The 14,361-nt window shown below is 34.9% G+C and overlaps 1 protein-coding gene and 1 long non-coding RNA gene across 8 annotated transcripts in view; both read left to right on the forward strand.

The window, feature by feature from the left end:
- Positions 1-14,361, forward strand: part of LOC137490211 (uncharacterized) — a 180,374-nt gene that overhangs the window by 65,636 nt on the left and 100,377 nt on the right. For 5 of the 7 annotated variants that reach the window (XR_012407957.1, XR_012407952.1, XR_012407951.1 and 2 more), the window contains one exon: positions 7,030-7,278. The exons of the other annotated variants lie outside the window; for them this stretch is intronic. This is a non-coding gene — a long non-coding RNA (uncharacterized lncRNA). Of the gene's footprint in view, positions 1-7,029; positions 7,279-14,361 lie in introns of those variants that run through there. 7 annotated transcript variants of the gene reach the window in all.
- On the forward strand, positions 9,755-13,584 carry barhl2 (BarH-like homeobox 2). The gene is given in 3 exon segments (NM_205740.1): positions 9,755-10,706; positions 11,992-12,217; positions 13,052-13,584. Coding segments are annotated over 3 exon segments (1,095 nt in total). The 5' UTR covers positions 9,755-10,150; the 3' UTR covers positions 13,365-13,584.

Genomic DNA, 14,361 nt, shown 5'->3' on the forward strand with positions numbered 1-14,361 from the left:
CAATATTTTTATTTTTATTTTATTTTTTTAAGAAAATGATGCGGCATTTATTAAATGTAAAAAAAAAATATATATATATATATATATATATATATATATATATATATATATATATATATATATATATATATATATATATATATATATGTTAAATATTTATTAATATTTTTAATAACTGCTATCTTATTGTATGTAGTTTCAAATGAAATTATTACACCAGTCATTAATATATTTATTACTATTATAATAATAAAAACAATGCTAATTAATATAAGAGTAATTTCTGAAGGATCATGAGACTGAAGACTAGCTGAAAATTAATCTTTAAATTCACTTCAATGGTTTATTAAGTTTAATTATTAACTACTTTTGAATTGTTTTTTATAGTACAATGTTATTAAACAATTTTACAATTTTTACTGTATTTTTTGATGAAACAAATGCAGCCTTGGTGAGCAGGAGAAGCTTATTTTAAAATATTTCAAAATCCATGCATTTAAATTATATTATCTACATTGCTTAACATGGGCTAATAATGATCAATAGCTGTACAGCATTCATTAGTTTGAAGAATGCTAATTTCTACATTATTAACCTTTCTTTTTAACATTTGTTATACATTGAAGACAAAAGTATCAGACCTTAAGTTTCCAGTATATTCCAAGTGATGTTTAACTGAGCATATACAGTTGAAGTCAGAATTATTAGCCCCCCTGAATTATTAGACCGCTTGTTTATTTTTTCCCTAATTTCTGTTTAATGGAGAGAAGGTTTTTTCAGCACATATCTAAGCATAATAATTTTAATAACTCATCTCTAATAACTGATTTATTTTATCTTTGCCATAATGACTGTAAATAATATTTTACTAGATATTTTTCAAGACACTTCTATACAGCTTAAAGTGACACTTAATGGCTTAACTAAGGTAATTTGGTTAACGAGGCAGGTTAGGATAATTAGGCAAGTTATTGTATAACAATGGTTTGTTTTGTAAACTATCGAGAAAAAAATATGGCTTAAAGAGGCTAATAATTTTGTCCCTAAAATGGTGTTTAAAAAATTAAAAACTGCTTTTATTCTAGCCAAAATAAAACAAATTAGATTTTTTTTCAGAAGAAAAAATATTATCAGACATACTGTGAAAATTTCCTTGCTCTGTTAAACATAATTTGGGAAATATTAAAAAAAGAAGAAAAAAATTTGAAGGGGGCTAATAATTCTGACTATAATTCTGACTAAAATATATATATATATATTATTTATTTATTTATTTTTTTTTACAGATTGGCAAAAAATAATTTGGCTACTGTATAAGCCACTGTCTTCAACTGACTTGTATAATTATCAAGCTAGTCTTATTAACCTAATCAATTTAACCCTTTAAATTACACTTTTCTGAATACTACCCAAATAGTTGCTATAATAGCTGGTAAAATATTATGGTCCCACTTTATATTAAGTGGCCTTAACTAAGATGTACTTATACAGGAATTAATAGTTTGTTATGTACTTATTGTGTAAATACATGTATTTACTGTGTACTTATGCTTGAATTGAATACATGTATGTAATTACATCTGTTGTAATTACAACTTTTGTTATTACATTTGTAAATACACTGTTGACCATCCCTTACACCTTAACCCACCCTTAAACCTACCCATGCCACCAAACCTGTCCATAACCCAACCTCTTTCCCAACTCAAAAGCACCACAAGTGTTCTCAAATACATTATAAACACAGTAAGTACATTGTATTTCTGTTTTGATGTAAGTACATAGTAGTTAAGGACACTTAATATAAAGTGGGACCGATATTATGTACTGGCATCATGTCAACAATCAACAATGTTCTCATTAAAAGGTTGTATACAGAAGTAAAACACTTTTGTGCAACCAAAATGTTTCTTATTTCTTCAATGGCACACTGTTAACATTTTCCTGTCGAATCTACAGAAGGTTACTGGCGAAATCAGTTACATCAAAAATACCATACATGTACAGCTCTACTTAGCATATGCATTTATGGCATAGTTTATCTTTACTCTAAAATATACAGTAATTTTTACAATGCAACTTTAAAATACAGTAACACACTGCATAACTGCCCTACTTTAAAATACAGTTCATATTACAGTTAAACACTGTGTCATTTACAAAAATCTCTGCAAAAACACTAGTTTGGAACCTTTACTTTTTAAGTGTGTTTTAGAGAATGTCCATAGTGGCCTTACAAGAAGGTGATTAAATAATGACATCATTTTATTTTTGGGTGAACTATCACTTTAATTGGCTATACAATACAATAAGCAATCACGTTATGCCGACATTAATTTATTATTAATTATAATGAGGTGGTGATGGTTTTGGTTTATTACACCATGGTGACCCCTGATAAAGAAGGAAATAAGCTGAAGAATAGTGAGTGAATGAATGTTTACTTGATTAATTGCAACATCAAATTTAACAGCAGTGTAAATTTAAATAACAAGTTGACTTGTTCAAATGAACTTGTTGACTACTTCACAAATGCACTTTTTGGGTGAAAATTTGTCTGAACTTCATTTGTACATGTGCGTCTTTGAGATAAAAAGTCCTGTCTTCCTTTGATATGCACCATCCTTATGTCAGAGTGAGTGACAGCTCGGCTGACAGGGCGGGTAGAATTCCTGAAATTGCCAGTGAAAATCCTTCTTTATCGCAATCTTTCGCCCTGGGCTGTAGGTGTCAGAGACAAGAGCCCAACTGCTTTATGCCAAATGTTTATCAAAGCTACTGATTAAATGCCTTGCTCATCGTATTTTAGTGCAGTAAGAGATCAAATGCCCTGCCCAAGCCTAGAAAGCACTGAAGTGTCAGACATGGAGGGAACAAAAGCAGGCCAAAGGAGATAACTGCACTTAATACCAACACAAGCATTCACATAAACATGCATCCAAGGGACGTGTGACCATTACTCGCACAAAAGCACAGACAAAATCAGAGATCGGTTGTTATTCTCAGTTGACTTCATCTATACGTCCACTCAGTCCAGCCCATCTTCTCATCACTCCCTCTTTCTTGCTGGAGGTAAAACGTCTGACCCTTGTGGTCAGTGCCATGATGGCTTCCTCTGGTCGCAGCTCTGTGTTTTGTTTCAAAAAGGCAGTGCAGTGCGGGCGAGTGAGTGCCCTGCAGTGGCAAGCCTGGGGCCATGTCAGCCTCAGCTGCTCCATCACCAGGAGACTGGCCTAACATCTCTTGACTGCACTTTGCTGTGTTTCCCTGATATGGTCATATCACATCTGCCCACTCTCCTGTGACAGAAGCAGCACTTCCAACTTTAAACATTTTGCAGCTATCTCCACCTTTCCAGTTTTCAGCTGTATATGAACGATGTTTGGACATATTTCCCACAGCCGATGTAAGTTGATATTACATACCACAGCCTATTATAACTCCTGGTTTCTTTTCTTTTTTCCGTCTTCATTGGCGAAAATGTGGCCTGCAGTCCTCCCCCCCAACATCCCTTCATCTTCCTCCTCCTCCTCACTATTGCATTTGAATTTCCAGATAATAGGCTTTGACTTCTGGCTGCACGTTTATAGGTCTTTTCATGTTATCTGCTTAGCTCATAGCATGGAGCTCAAGAACACAGACTCCCTGTGACAGGCCAGCCAGTCAGCCAGGCAGGCCTGTCAGGAGCTCTCATACACTAATGATTTCCCTTTAGTCTATTTTCTGTCTCATTGGCCGTTTCCTTCAAAAACAAAATTGCTCATTTAAATTCTCATGCCTGGGGCATTTTGGTCTTCAAATATTGTTGGAAAGTGAAAGGATTAGGCAAAATATGGTTTTTTAAAATGTTAATATATTTTCTGGTTCACTTTCTCCTCTGAGGCCAATTAGAGAATTTCTGCTGGCTGCATTAATGTCAAACTGACATTCCCAGCTATAATTACACTGTGCTTGAAACCTAACTTTCACTTGTAGGTAGATGAGTGTGCTTGGCAGTGACATGGAGACTCACTCTGCCAGCTTTTGATCATTTAATCATTGCTTTGCTTTCCCCCCTCTTTTTTCACCCCTGCTCCTGCTCATTGATGATTTCACCTTTATTTTCGGTGTTGCAAAATGCGGTGTTATCTCTCATTACTCGCGCCAGTGTTTTGCCGCGGTTCATTAGTGACGTTCGTTCTGCTCCCTTCAGGTGCAGCAGCCATATGCACACTGTTTACCCGCTTGATTCTCAATTTACATTGTGTTGTCTTGTGTTGTTGTCGTGTTTCATGTTTCTTCTCTCGCGCGCAGTGGGCACGTGAAAGTGAACACCCCGACAAACACAGTGCGAAGGGTCGTAAGGATTTTAAATGTTTTTGACAGGCGGTCGTCATCGTCTTCCGCCCTGCCAACTGTCTCTTTGCGGCCAAAGGGCAGGATATACAGTAGCCAATATTAACCTTTCTCAAAACAACCAAAAAACGAAAAGCGTTTTTGCACTAGATATGTTTAAAATAGATAAATAAATGCCACCGTTTTTTTCTGCTTGTGACATGTTTATCAAAAGGTTACAAGTATCATATTCTATTAATATCGCTATAATTTGCCTTTTGGTCTAGTGCTGTATTTAATGTTCAGCTATTTGCCGAGCTAATAACCCTACAATTAAGCAGCATTTTTTTTACATAAAAGACACATACGTTAACAAATACTTTACATTCTTTCTTTTCTTTTCGTTTTCATCCTTTTGTACAATACTGTACAATTGGTTTAATTATTGTAATACAGGCTACACGGTTGTAAAATAGCCCAATTATTTTAAATGATTATAATTTTTTAATAATTAGCGTATACATTGTTTTGTCAGACCTGGTTTGAAAACTGAGTCTGCCAATGGTGCCGAGCTAAATTTGGATGACAGCAGTGAAAACCTCCAGCAAACACACAGATAGGCCTATCCCTGATTTAGCCTCCAAACATTCTGTCAGTGCTGATGCCTATCACTGTAATAACGTGCGAACGGTTTTAAATCTGACTAAAGCAGTGCTGGACAATCTCAATCTGGCTTTTGTTGCTTTGAAAGGAAATCATTTTCGCGTCTTGCTCAATTGCTCGCTCGCCCCTTGAGCAATGCGCCGTGTTCACACCCTCCACCCCTCACTCTCCCCCTCTTCTGTCTTATTTCCTCGTGTTTTTTGCGGTTTTAGACTTCAGGTAATAGGAAATGGCATTGACCCCTCCTGATCCCCCGATTACCTTTGTGAAGCGTGCACGCGCCACAGAATCACACGTCATGAGGCGGCTCGATGCCATCAGCACGGATCAATCACGCGCTCAGCCGCGCGCAGGAATGCAGCTCGCGGACACGGTCGGAGCAGCCGCGGCCCGCGCTGATTGACAGCTCTGGTAATTAGGTGATTGTAAAGACCCTTCTGACTGCTAGAACAACGTTGTCAGGGCCGGTCTGTGGCCGGAGCGCACAAATCAATGTGCTTTCCTTGAGCAAGCATTGAGTAGACCAGAAAAACTAACAAAGAGGATGGGCACTCATGTGATGCGTGTCACCGTCGCTTACTTAAATTTACATTCTAGTTCTTGAATTGATTGCTGTTTTACGTAAACAAAACCAGACAGAAACGAGACGGCGCGCCGCTTTTCTCCTCTCCAGCTTTCGCTCTCATTTTAACATTTGATTTGGGTGTTAGAATTAAAACTGTAATTGATGTTCATCTAGGCCACGAGCCCTACTGTGTCCTTCTTCGAGGCTTATTTCCCGTTCTTGTTTGCCTTTGGATTAATACTAGCTGCACTTCAAATTAAACTTGAATGTCACATGTTTTATTACAGTGTAAATTCAACCACCGTTGAAAGGAGGGGGGGGGGGGGGGGGGATTCTGTTAAGATCTAGTAAAAACTGTAATATTGGGATCCTGAAAGCTACTGTTGTAAATGTCACAGCTCACAGAGTGCACCGACCTTCCATACACGAGCTTCTAAAATAATATTTTCTGTTAAATTTTGACTTTTATAACAATTTTAATGTGAGCCTTTTTCTGTACGCTCAAATAGACATGTTTAGAGAGAGAGACAGCTAATTTGTCATCTGTCAGACCCATGATTCTCTGATTAAAGATGCGTATTTGTCTGAGACTTTTTTTTGCAGTCCCTGCTCAAACGAACCAGTTAAATGCATTCCTTACTGTATGTTTTTATGTCACCTGAAATACATATTAACCTGTCAAATTACATATTTGTGTCTCACTAAAACATTTTTTTCGCGTGCAAATAATTAACATCCATTGAAAATAAATTTAACATCGCATTTCCGCTGGTAAGATAAAGCATTATTTGCAGTTGTTTAAAAGACATGTCAGTTGAAATTATATATATATATATATATATATATATATATATATATATATATATAATTTTATTGTGGATCTATAATACTTTCATATTCATTAATAATTGCAAATCTAACAACTCACACAGTAGTCTTTGACGTCGTGATTCAGATTGGAGGCTTAGTATAGGCACATATGCGGCAATTCAGTGGTGTTTATGTAAATGTTAAATAAATATTCTTATCAAGTCTGGAAAAAGGCACTATAGTGTCATTTTTGCTCACCCGTAACAAATGTATTAAACAACACAGACAATTGAGAATGGTTTCGATATTGCTCATTTAAATATTTAAAACACTTTTTAAAAGTTTATTTGCAGTGTATGTGCCTGGTTAGTTTTTGTCTGATAATTAGATTGCGAACCCGTTTATCTTCTCTGGCGTTTGATAAACTTAAACGCATAAGGCAGAACTCGTTATATAAAAAAATAGCATAAAAAATCATCGGTAATTAATTATTATTCAATTAGCAAAACAGTTTAACTTGTTTCTGTCATGCTAGACTACTATATATTCTGGATTTGTTTTTGCTAAATTTTATGAATATTCTGTTGGGTATGTTTCATTAATGATTATAAAATTAACGCAAAAAAAAAAAAAAACTATTGAGAGTAAATTTACCGTTATTTGACTTTATGTTGCAGAAGTGAAACGACCTGTGTGCCTGCAAACAATGAGAGGCCTTCAGCGGTCGAGAGGTGACAGTTTCAACAGAAAGCCGCAAGGGGAATCAATACAGTGCAAACTACAATTTCACTGTCCGATCATCGACCATCAGCCCTGGCCGATCGGATGATACCCTGGCTGGTTGTATTCAATTTGTTCCAGCAGCGTCCTTAAACCTAATAAAGCAATTGATTGAGGCTCAATGAGCTGCTGCAATTAGTGAACTGTTAATGAACATGCTGCTGGAGTCTCATGAGATTGACTGGCGTGTTCTACCATTGCTTTGATTTTCTTCAACGGAAAGACATACATTGCCAATAGATCGTTTTCACATATCTTCAGGCAAAACAAATTTTCAGTCCCCTAACTCAATTAGTTAGTACATTTGAATATATGCTTAAAAGGACAACCATATCTGTAGACTAGGACAGATATTATTTGACCAAATAATTATTTGTATAGGGAAATATAGCCTATATTCTAATATATTTTAAAATAAATAAAACTTTTTTTTTTAAATCTACATAATACCTTTAGTCGTGACAGTCAAATAGTTGCCCAAAGTCACTACTAGAAACTATATTAATTGCATCATTTAATCATCGTAAATATCCAAGTCATCTATTTAGACATTTATACGAATTTGGATGTTGGTAAAACTTGATGTCTGTGTTTGCATTGTGGTTTTGCCCTGCATTAACCAGCAATCTTCAAGTGATTATTAACATGAACTTTGAGATAGCTTTGTCGCCGCCTAGTGTTAAGCATATTACAGAACATGTCAGAAAGTGTGTGTTACAGAAGAATTTAACAATTAGCCAGGACTTTTCCTTATTTCGGTTCAGGACAATATCCCAACATTTTAAAAATTGGACCATGACTAGAGAAGCAAAATACTTATATATTACAAACTGGTATACCTGTATACATCCTTTTAGAAAATCAGATTTCAGAACCCTTTATTTTAATATTATGGGTAAAATATCATGTCGCAACAAAATATGTGACAGAGAAAAAGCTATTGTAAACAAAATAAACTTATAAATAAAACGTTTGTTTGAAAAAAATACAAAATACAATAAATTCGTGTAGATAATTTCTTATTATAAATTTTTAAACAGTGTTAACATTTCTAGTGTTTGGTAAAGCTTTACTCTGTCAAAACAAATCGTTTAACGAATAGATGGTAAATATAGGCTAGATTAAAAAGCGAACATACAACCAACACATTTTTGATAGTAGATTATTAAGCAAGGTTAACAAAACATGTTAACGAAATACTTTGCAACAAAAAAGCCAGTTTAATACATGGTACTAGTAAATTGTAATAGTTACAATTTATCATTATTACAAAAAATATACATAGCCTGGTTTTGAACAGTTAAAATTTTTTGGGGAAAAAATAAATAATTAAAGCGGTGCGTATAACAAACCTAAACGATTCCTCCCACGTCGCCCTGCTATAAAAATAGTGGAAATAATCTCGGTTCGGTCCGTTACAGGACGCAAATGCAAACAGGTTTTGGGAGCACAGTAGAGTGATCCACAGAAAACGACAGAGAACGCAGCAGCCTGATATGAACAGCTCTATTATTAAAATACTAATTCCATATTAACTGTTGTAAACCGTAATTTAAACATACAAATTAAGTATTGCAAAATAAAGTGTTAAGCCTTTAGTTTGTTTATCAAATTAATATATTTATAATGTTTAACAAGATGCGATAGTTAATTTTGTCTCCCCAGATTGAAATAATTCAATTTAGCGCACTTTGTCTTCTATTATGTAAACACATTAACCGAAAATAAACTGATTTCTAAAGCTATTATAAGCCCAGGGTTTATTTAGAAGAAAATAGTCATCATATGAGTCGGGCATATGCCATGTACAATATTCGCCATCATTTCATTCCCTTGAGCTATTTAGAATCAGTGCTTTCACTCAAAGGCCCTGACACACACAATGACAATCAGCTCCAAACGGGCTTATTTCTCTAACACTTTTCACTGTGTCTGTGCTCTTAAAAGAATAATGACACAATTTTGTTTTGCCAACAGGGATTACGGTGCTGTTTTATTTTGGGAAAACATGATAAAATTACCATTTAAAGAGCTTAAAGTACAGTGAATGGATACTAAGAAAGTCAATAATTTAATAATACAATTCAATGCATTGTTCAATCAGTATTTTTTTTTTATTTAATTTTGTTTTATTTTTTCGTATGTAAGACTACGTTTTGCAATTGTGATTAACAATGGCCGCATCAATGTTTCAGCGTAATCGATTAGATATAGCACCGCGTAATTTTTGGTGAGCTAAAGCCTACGGTTATTTTGTGGAACAGCAATATATTTCATGTTGTTATAACAGTTTAGTAATAAGTTTTAGCAACAAGAAATATGCATAACATGCAAACATTGATGCAAAGTGTTACCGTAAACGCATTTATGTCTAATGAAGATGCCGTCTGAGACATTATAGCGAAGGGAAGGTTTCAAAAGAGCATTGAGGAATCAATGAGTGCCTCTAAAGTGTAATGATGAAGTAAAATACGCTGATTGGACAGACGCGTGACCATGTATCCAATGAGAGGAGAGACAGAGAACACGAGGAGTGTGTTATAATAAAGGAGAAAATATGACGTCAATGTAGGAAGTCATTGTAGAGCAACACTACAACGATTAGTGGCAAAAGGGAGCGTGATGTCGAGGAGTTAGAGCATCCCAATCTCTCCACACCTCAACTTTGAAAGAAAGTTCAATAACCATAACAAAAGGACGTGGACTACACAGATCCACTTGCTTTCCACATTTCACCTTGAATGTAACCAAAGCTCGGAGCGCAGGCTATATTTCTCTTTTTTTCTTTGCTTAAGTGCAAGGATTTTGTTTTTGTTTTGTTTTTTGTTTGCGCGTACGAAATGTTTATTTTGCACTTTTTCGGGGCTTTTTTGCTGCGCTAATTGTTTAGTTCTGGTATTTTTGTTTGTTCCGTTTAAGTTTTTTTTTTTTTTTTGGTTGTTGCCGTTGTCTTTTCTTTTTTATTGTACAGGAAAGTTGTTATGAAGACGACTTGAGTGCTCATCCTTTTCTTATACTATGGAAGGATCCAGTGGGGCTAGTTTCGGAATAGACACTATTTTGTCCACAACCAATTCTGGCACCTCAGTACTGATGAACGGAGATTTTCGTCTCGGTGACAGTAGCAGAACAGCGGATTTCAGGAGCCAGGCGACCCCATCACCATGTTCGGAGATAGACACTGTGGGAACAGCCCCCTCATCCCCGATTTCGGTCACGATGGAGCATCCCGAACCGCATCTTGTCCAAGACAGCCTTCAGCATCACCATCACCATCATCATCACAGTCAGGCTCAGAGTTTGCAGCTTTCACCTCAGCCTCATCTGCTCGGTCAGGCTGGTTGTGCCCCCAGGACTGCCACCTCCTCCTTTCTAATCAAAGACATTTTGGGCGACAGTAAACCGCTTGCAGCGTGCGCTCCTTACAGCACCAGTGTACCATCTCCACACCACAGCCCCAAAACAGAGAGCGGAACCGCCCCGGACGGCATCAGGCCCAAACTAGAACAAGATGAAAACAGAAGCAAACTGGACAAAAGAGATGATATCCAGAGTGATTTGAAATGTTTGAACGGTAAGATTACGTTTTACAAGCCAAAAATTTTAATAATTAGGGTAATAGGAAAATAGAGGACACAATATTTTTATTAATTAAACTTGTCTGAATACATGTTAACACAACTGACTCAATTATCTACGTGTAGGTTTTTTTTAAAAACCATCAAAAGTTACATGAGATGCATGTACAAATAGTATTATTACGTTATAATTACTTGTGTGCAAAGTAATATGAAAATTGCATCGTATAGCAAAGCAAAAATATTATTATTGCTATAATATTAAAAATAATAATAATGGTATTATTATTATTATTATTATTATTATTATTATTATTATTATTATTATTATTATTATTATTATTTTAACAACAAAACAACTTACTCAAAATTAATTATTGCAAATCTAAATATATATATATATATATATATATATATATATATATATATATATATATATATATATATATATATATATATATATATATTTTAAATCTCACAATTCTTCACATTTGATTGTTCATGCCCACATTAAACAGAACAACCAAATTAGCACGCATTTTACATAAAAAGTAAACAAATCTTAACTCGGCTGTAACAATAAACCGAATGAACTAAACAAGGTGACATGCATTCGGTGGTACACAACACCGTTAACATTTTCAGATTTTTAAATATTATTAAAAATATATCGTACTACATTAAATACAAATTAAAGTCTTTGTTTATTTTTGTCTGTATTTTCATTACGAACCAGTATTACAATATAATAACAATGTTGGTAGCCTGTCACCGAGGTTATTCTCAGATATTAGCATAACAGATGTAAAGGCTGGTGAATTTTGCCCGGTGTGGGATCCTCCCTAGTGAGTCAATTAGAGAGATTATTGTTCTTCCTTGAGGGGGGATCACGGAGCCCTGCAAAAACTGCTACAAATAGAGATAGATTGACATATCGATCCTGCTCGTTTTGAGGTAATATTTTTGCCTACATGCAAGCGACCTAATTTATTTAGTAGCCAAATATTTTTGCATAGCATGTATTTGACATAAAGATAAATTTAACCTAAGCATAAACAGTTTTAGATTTGCGTGTACATCCAAGGCCTGAGAACCACAGGTTCAAAATAAACCTTCTAAATAATAATTACTAAATGTTTAAACTGTTCTCATGTTGAATTATCTACATAAACTGTATTCAATTAATATAGGCCTACACATCAACACGTTTTACATACAAAAGTACAAAATAAAAAAATAATAAAAACATTTTCACTAACTTCCATGCATTAACTTGTTTAGGAACAAAAGAAGAGGGCGATCGGGAAATTTCTAGTTCCAGAGACAGTCCACCAGTCCGTTCTAAAAAACCTCGCAAAGCGCGGACGGCCTTCTCCGACCATCAACTTAACCAGCTGGAGCGCAGTTTTGAGAGACAGAAATACCTCAGTGTACAGGACCGAATGGACCTGGCAGCAGCCCTAAACCTCACAGACACACAAGTAAAGACTTGGTATCAAAACCGACGGTAAGTGTCATATTAATATTTATGAATATTATTTTTGTTATGGCTCACATAATAATAATAATACTAATAATAACAATAGTAAAATTGCATTTTTTATTTTATTGTTTTGTATCTGCATTTAAATCTGTTTTACAGTTGCCAAAAGTTGAGATTTAAATTTTCGGATTTTATTTAGGCTATTTATCAAAATGTATTATTATGTTATTACTGGTATATATATATTATATTGGTTACGCATTAATTTTATTAAACAGCATTTTTTTAAATAAACGATGCAACCTAATATGAATCAAATAGCTTTCACAGGCTGTCGGAATTTATATTTTATATATATTCACATTAAAGGATTAAAATTTAAATTGTTTAAATTATCATGATCAGTAATAGGCTCAAAATTATCTTCCTTTCCTTCCCAAATGCTTTTTCTTTTTTAGTATTGATTAGATTTTTAAGTTATTACATTTATATAAGTAGCATTATATTCATTATTACATTTATTATTACATGTATTATTCTCTCAGCTATTTAGTAAATTTATCGTATGGTAACTGTACTAGAAATCATACCTTGGTTAAATATAAAAGCAGGTTATATCAACGTGAATAAATAAAATAAATACAAACTAAAATAATAATTTGTGACCAAAAAACTAGTAGCATGTTTCTCGTTTTCTTTTCTTTTCATTTTACCTTTCAAGCTATTTAGGCCCGTTGCTTAAAATTAAGCTTACCCAATTAGGTTTGTGCCAGAATCAAACATATTGAAAAATCTGGCCCATAAGGTGCCATGTGGATAGTTTAATAATTGATTTCGTGTATTTTGATCTCATTACAGGACGAAATGGAAGAGGCAGACGGCTGTCGGATTAGAACTGCTGGCTGAAGCTGGAAATTATTCGGCCTTACAGAGAATGTTTCCTTCCCCGTATTTCTATCATCCGAGTTTATTAGGAACCGTGGACAGCACGACAGCGGCCGCAGCCGCCGCTGCCATGTACAGCAGCATGTACCGGACTCCGTCCACACCGCATCCGTCTCTCCAGAGACCGCTCGTCCCCAGAGTGCTTATTCACGGCCTGGGGCCCGGGGGACAACCGGCACTAAACCCCATACCAAACCCAATTCCGGGCACACCGCATGCTCGGTAAAACAAGAAGACACTGAGAGACAAATGTATCACAAGTGATGTGACAGACTGAACTTTCACAGAAGCTTTTTTTCCTAAAAAAAAAAAAAACAAAACACCGAGAGACGATTTTTATCGAAGACAAAGATGTATTATTTAATATGGACCATTTCTGACTTATAGGCCAAACTGAACCAGTCGAGCCTGTGACCGTGACAGTAAAAGGACTGTTCATTGTCAAATTGTTTGTTTTGTCTTTTTTGGTACAAATACACTTATACTAGTACATACGCTTATAAAGTTTAATAGATTTAAAGAAAAGGTGAAATAAAGACCAAATGATTTTAAAAATGTAATGTCGGACGCTTTCTCTTGAAACCAGCCGTGTATGTTTAGGCCTACTGCTTTTAACCTTTTAATTTTGGGGCTGTTTTAAAAAGTATTATCCTTGATTACTGCAAAATTTAACAAGGATATGCTACATCACGGGGACTGATTTTAGCATGCGTTTTGTAAGACGATTAATATTATTTTTATTGCAAGTTAAACATTTAAATATTTAAAGTTTAACTATTATGAAAATGTATATATAATGTAATGTATATATGCAGTTGTAACGTGCAAGTTAATTTTAAGAGGAATTAACAAAACCTCATATAAAAACCTTTAAAATTTAGCCTATCATATAACTTAGCCTACTTAGGCACAGCATATAAATTCTTTGTAAACTCGATATGCCCGTCTGAACTCATTAGCATAGGCGTGCATTCAAGTAAATCTCGGGACCGGTCTGCTATATGAGAATAAATGGTTTGATGCGTTTGCTCTGGGAATGTCGAAGCTGCTCTCGGTCTGGCAGCTGTTCTGTGGGAGAACCGCCGCGGACAGACAGCAGGCGTGAGCCTTCTCAGCGTGAGTGAATTAAAAGAAACATTTCGCATAAACAATTATAGACCTCTGCAGAACTCTCCCGAGATTAATATGAGCTATTTGTCATTCGTTTTAATAAGCGATCCGCG

This window comes from Danio rerio, chromosome 6, assembly GCF_049306965.1.
Source record: "Danio rerio strain Tuebingen ecotype United States chromosome 6, GRCz12tu, whole genome shotgun sequence".
Lineage (NCBI taxonomy): Eukaryota > Metazoa > Chordata > Actinopteri > Cypriniformes > Danionidae > Danio > Danio rerio.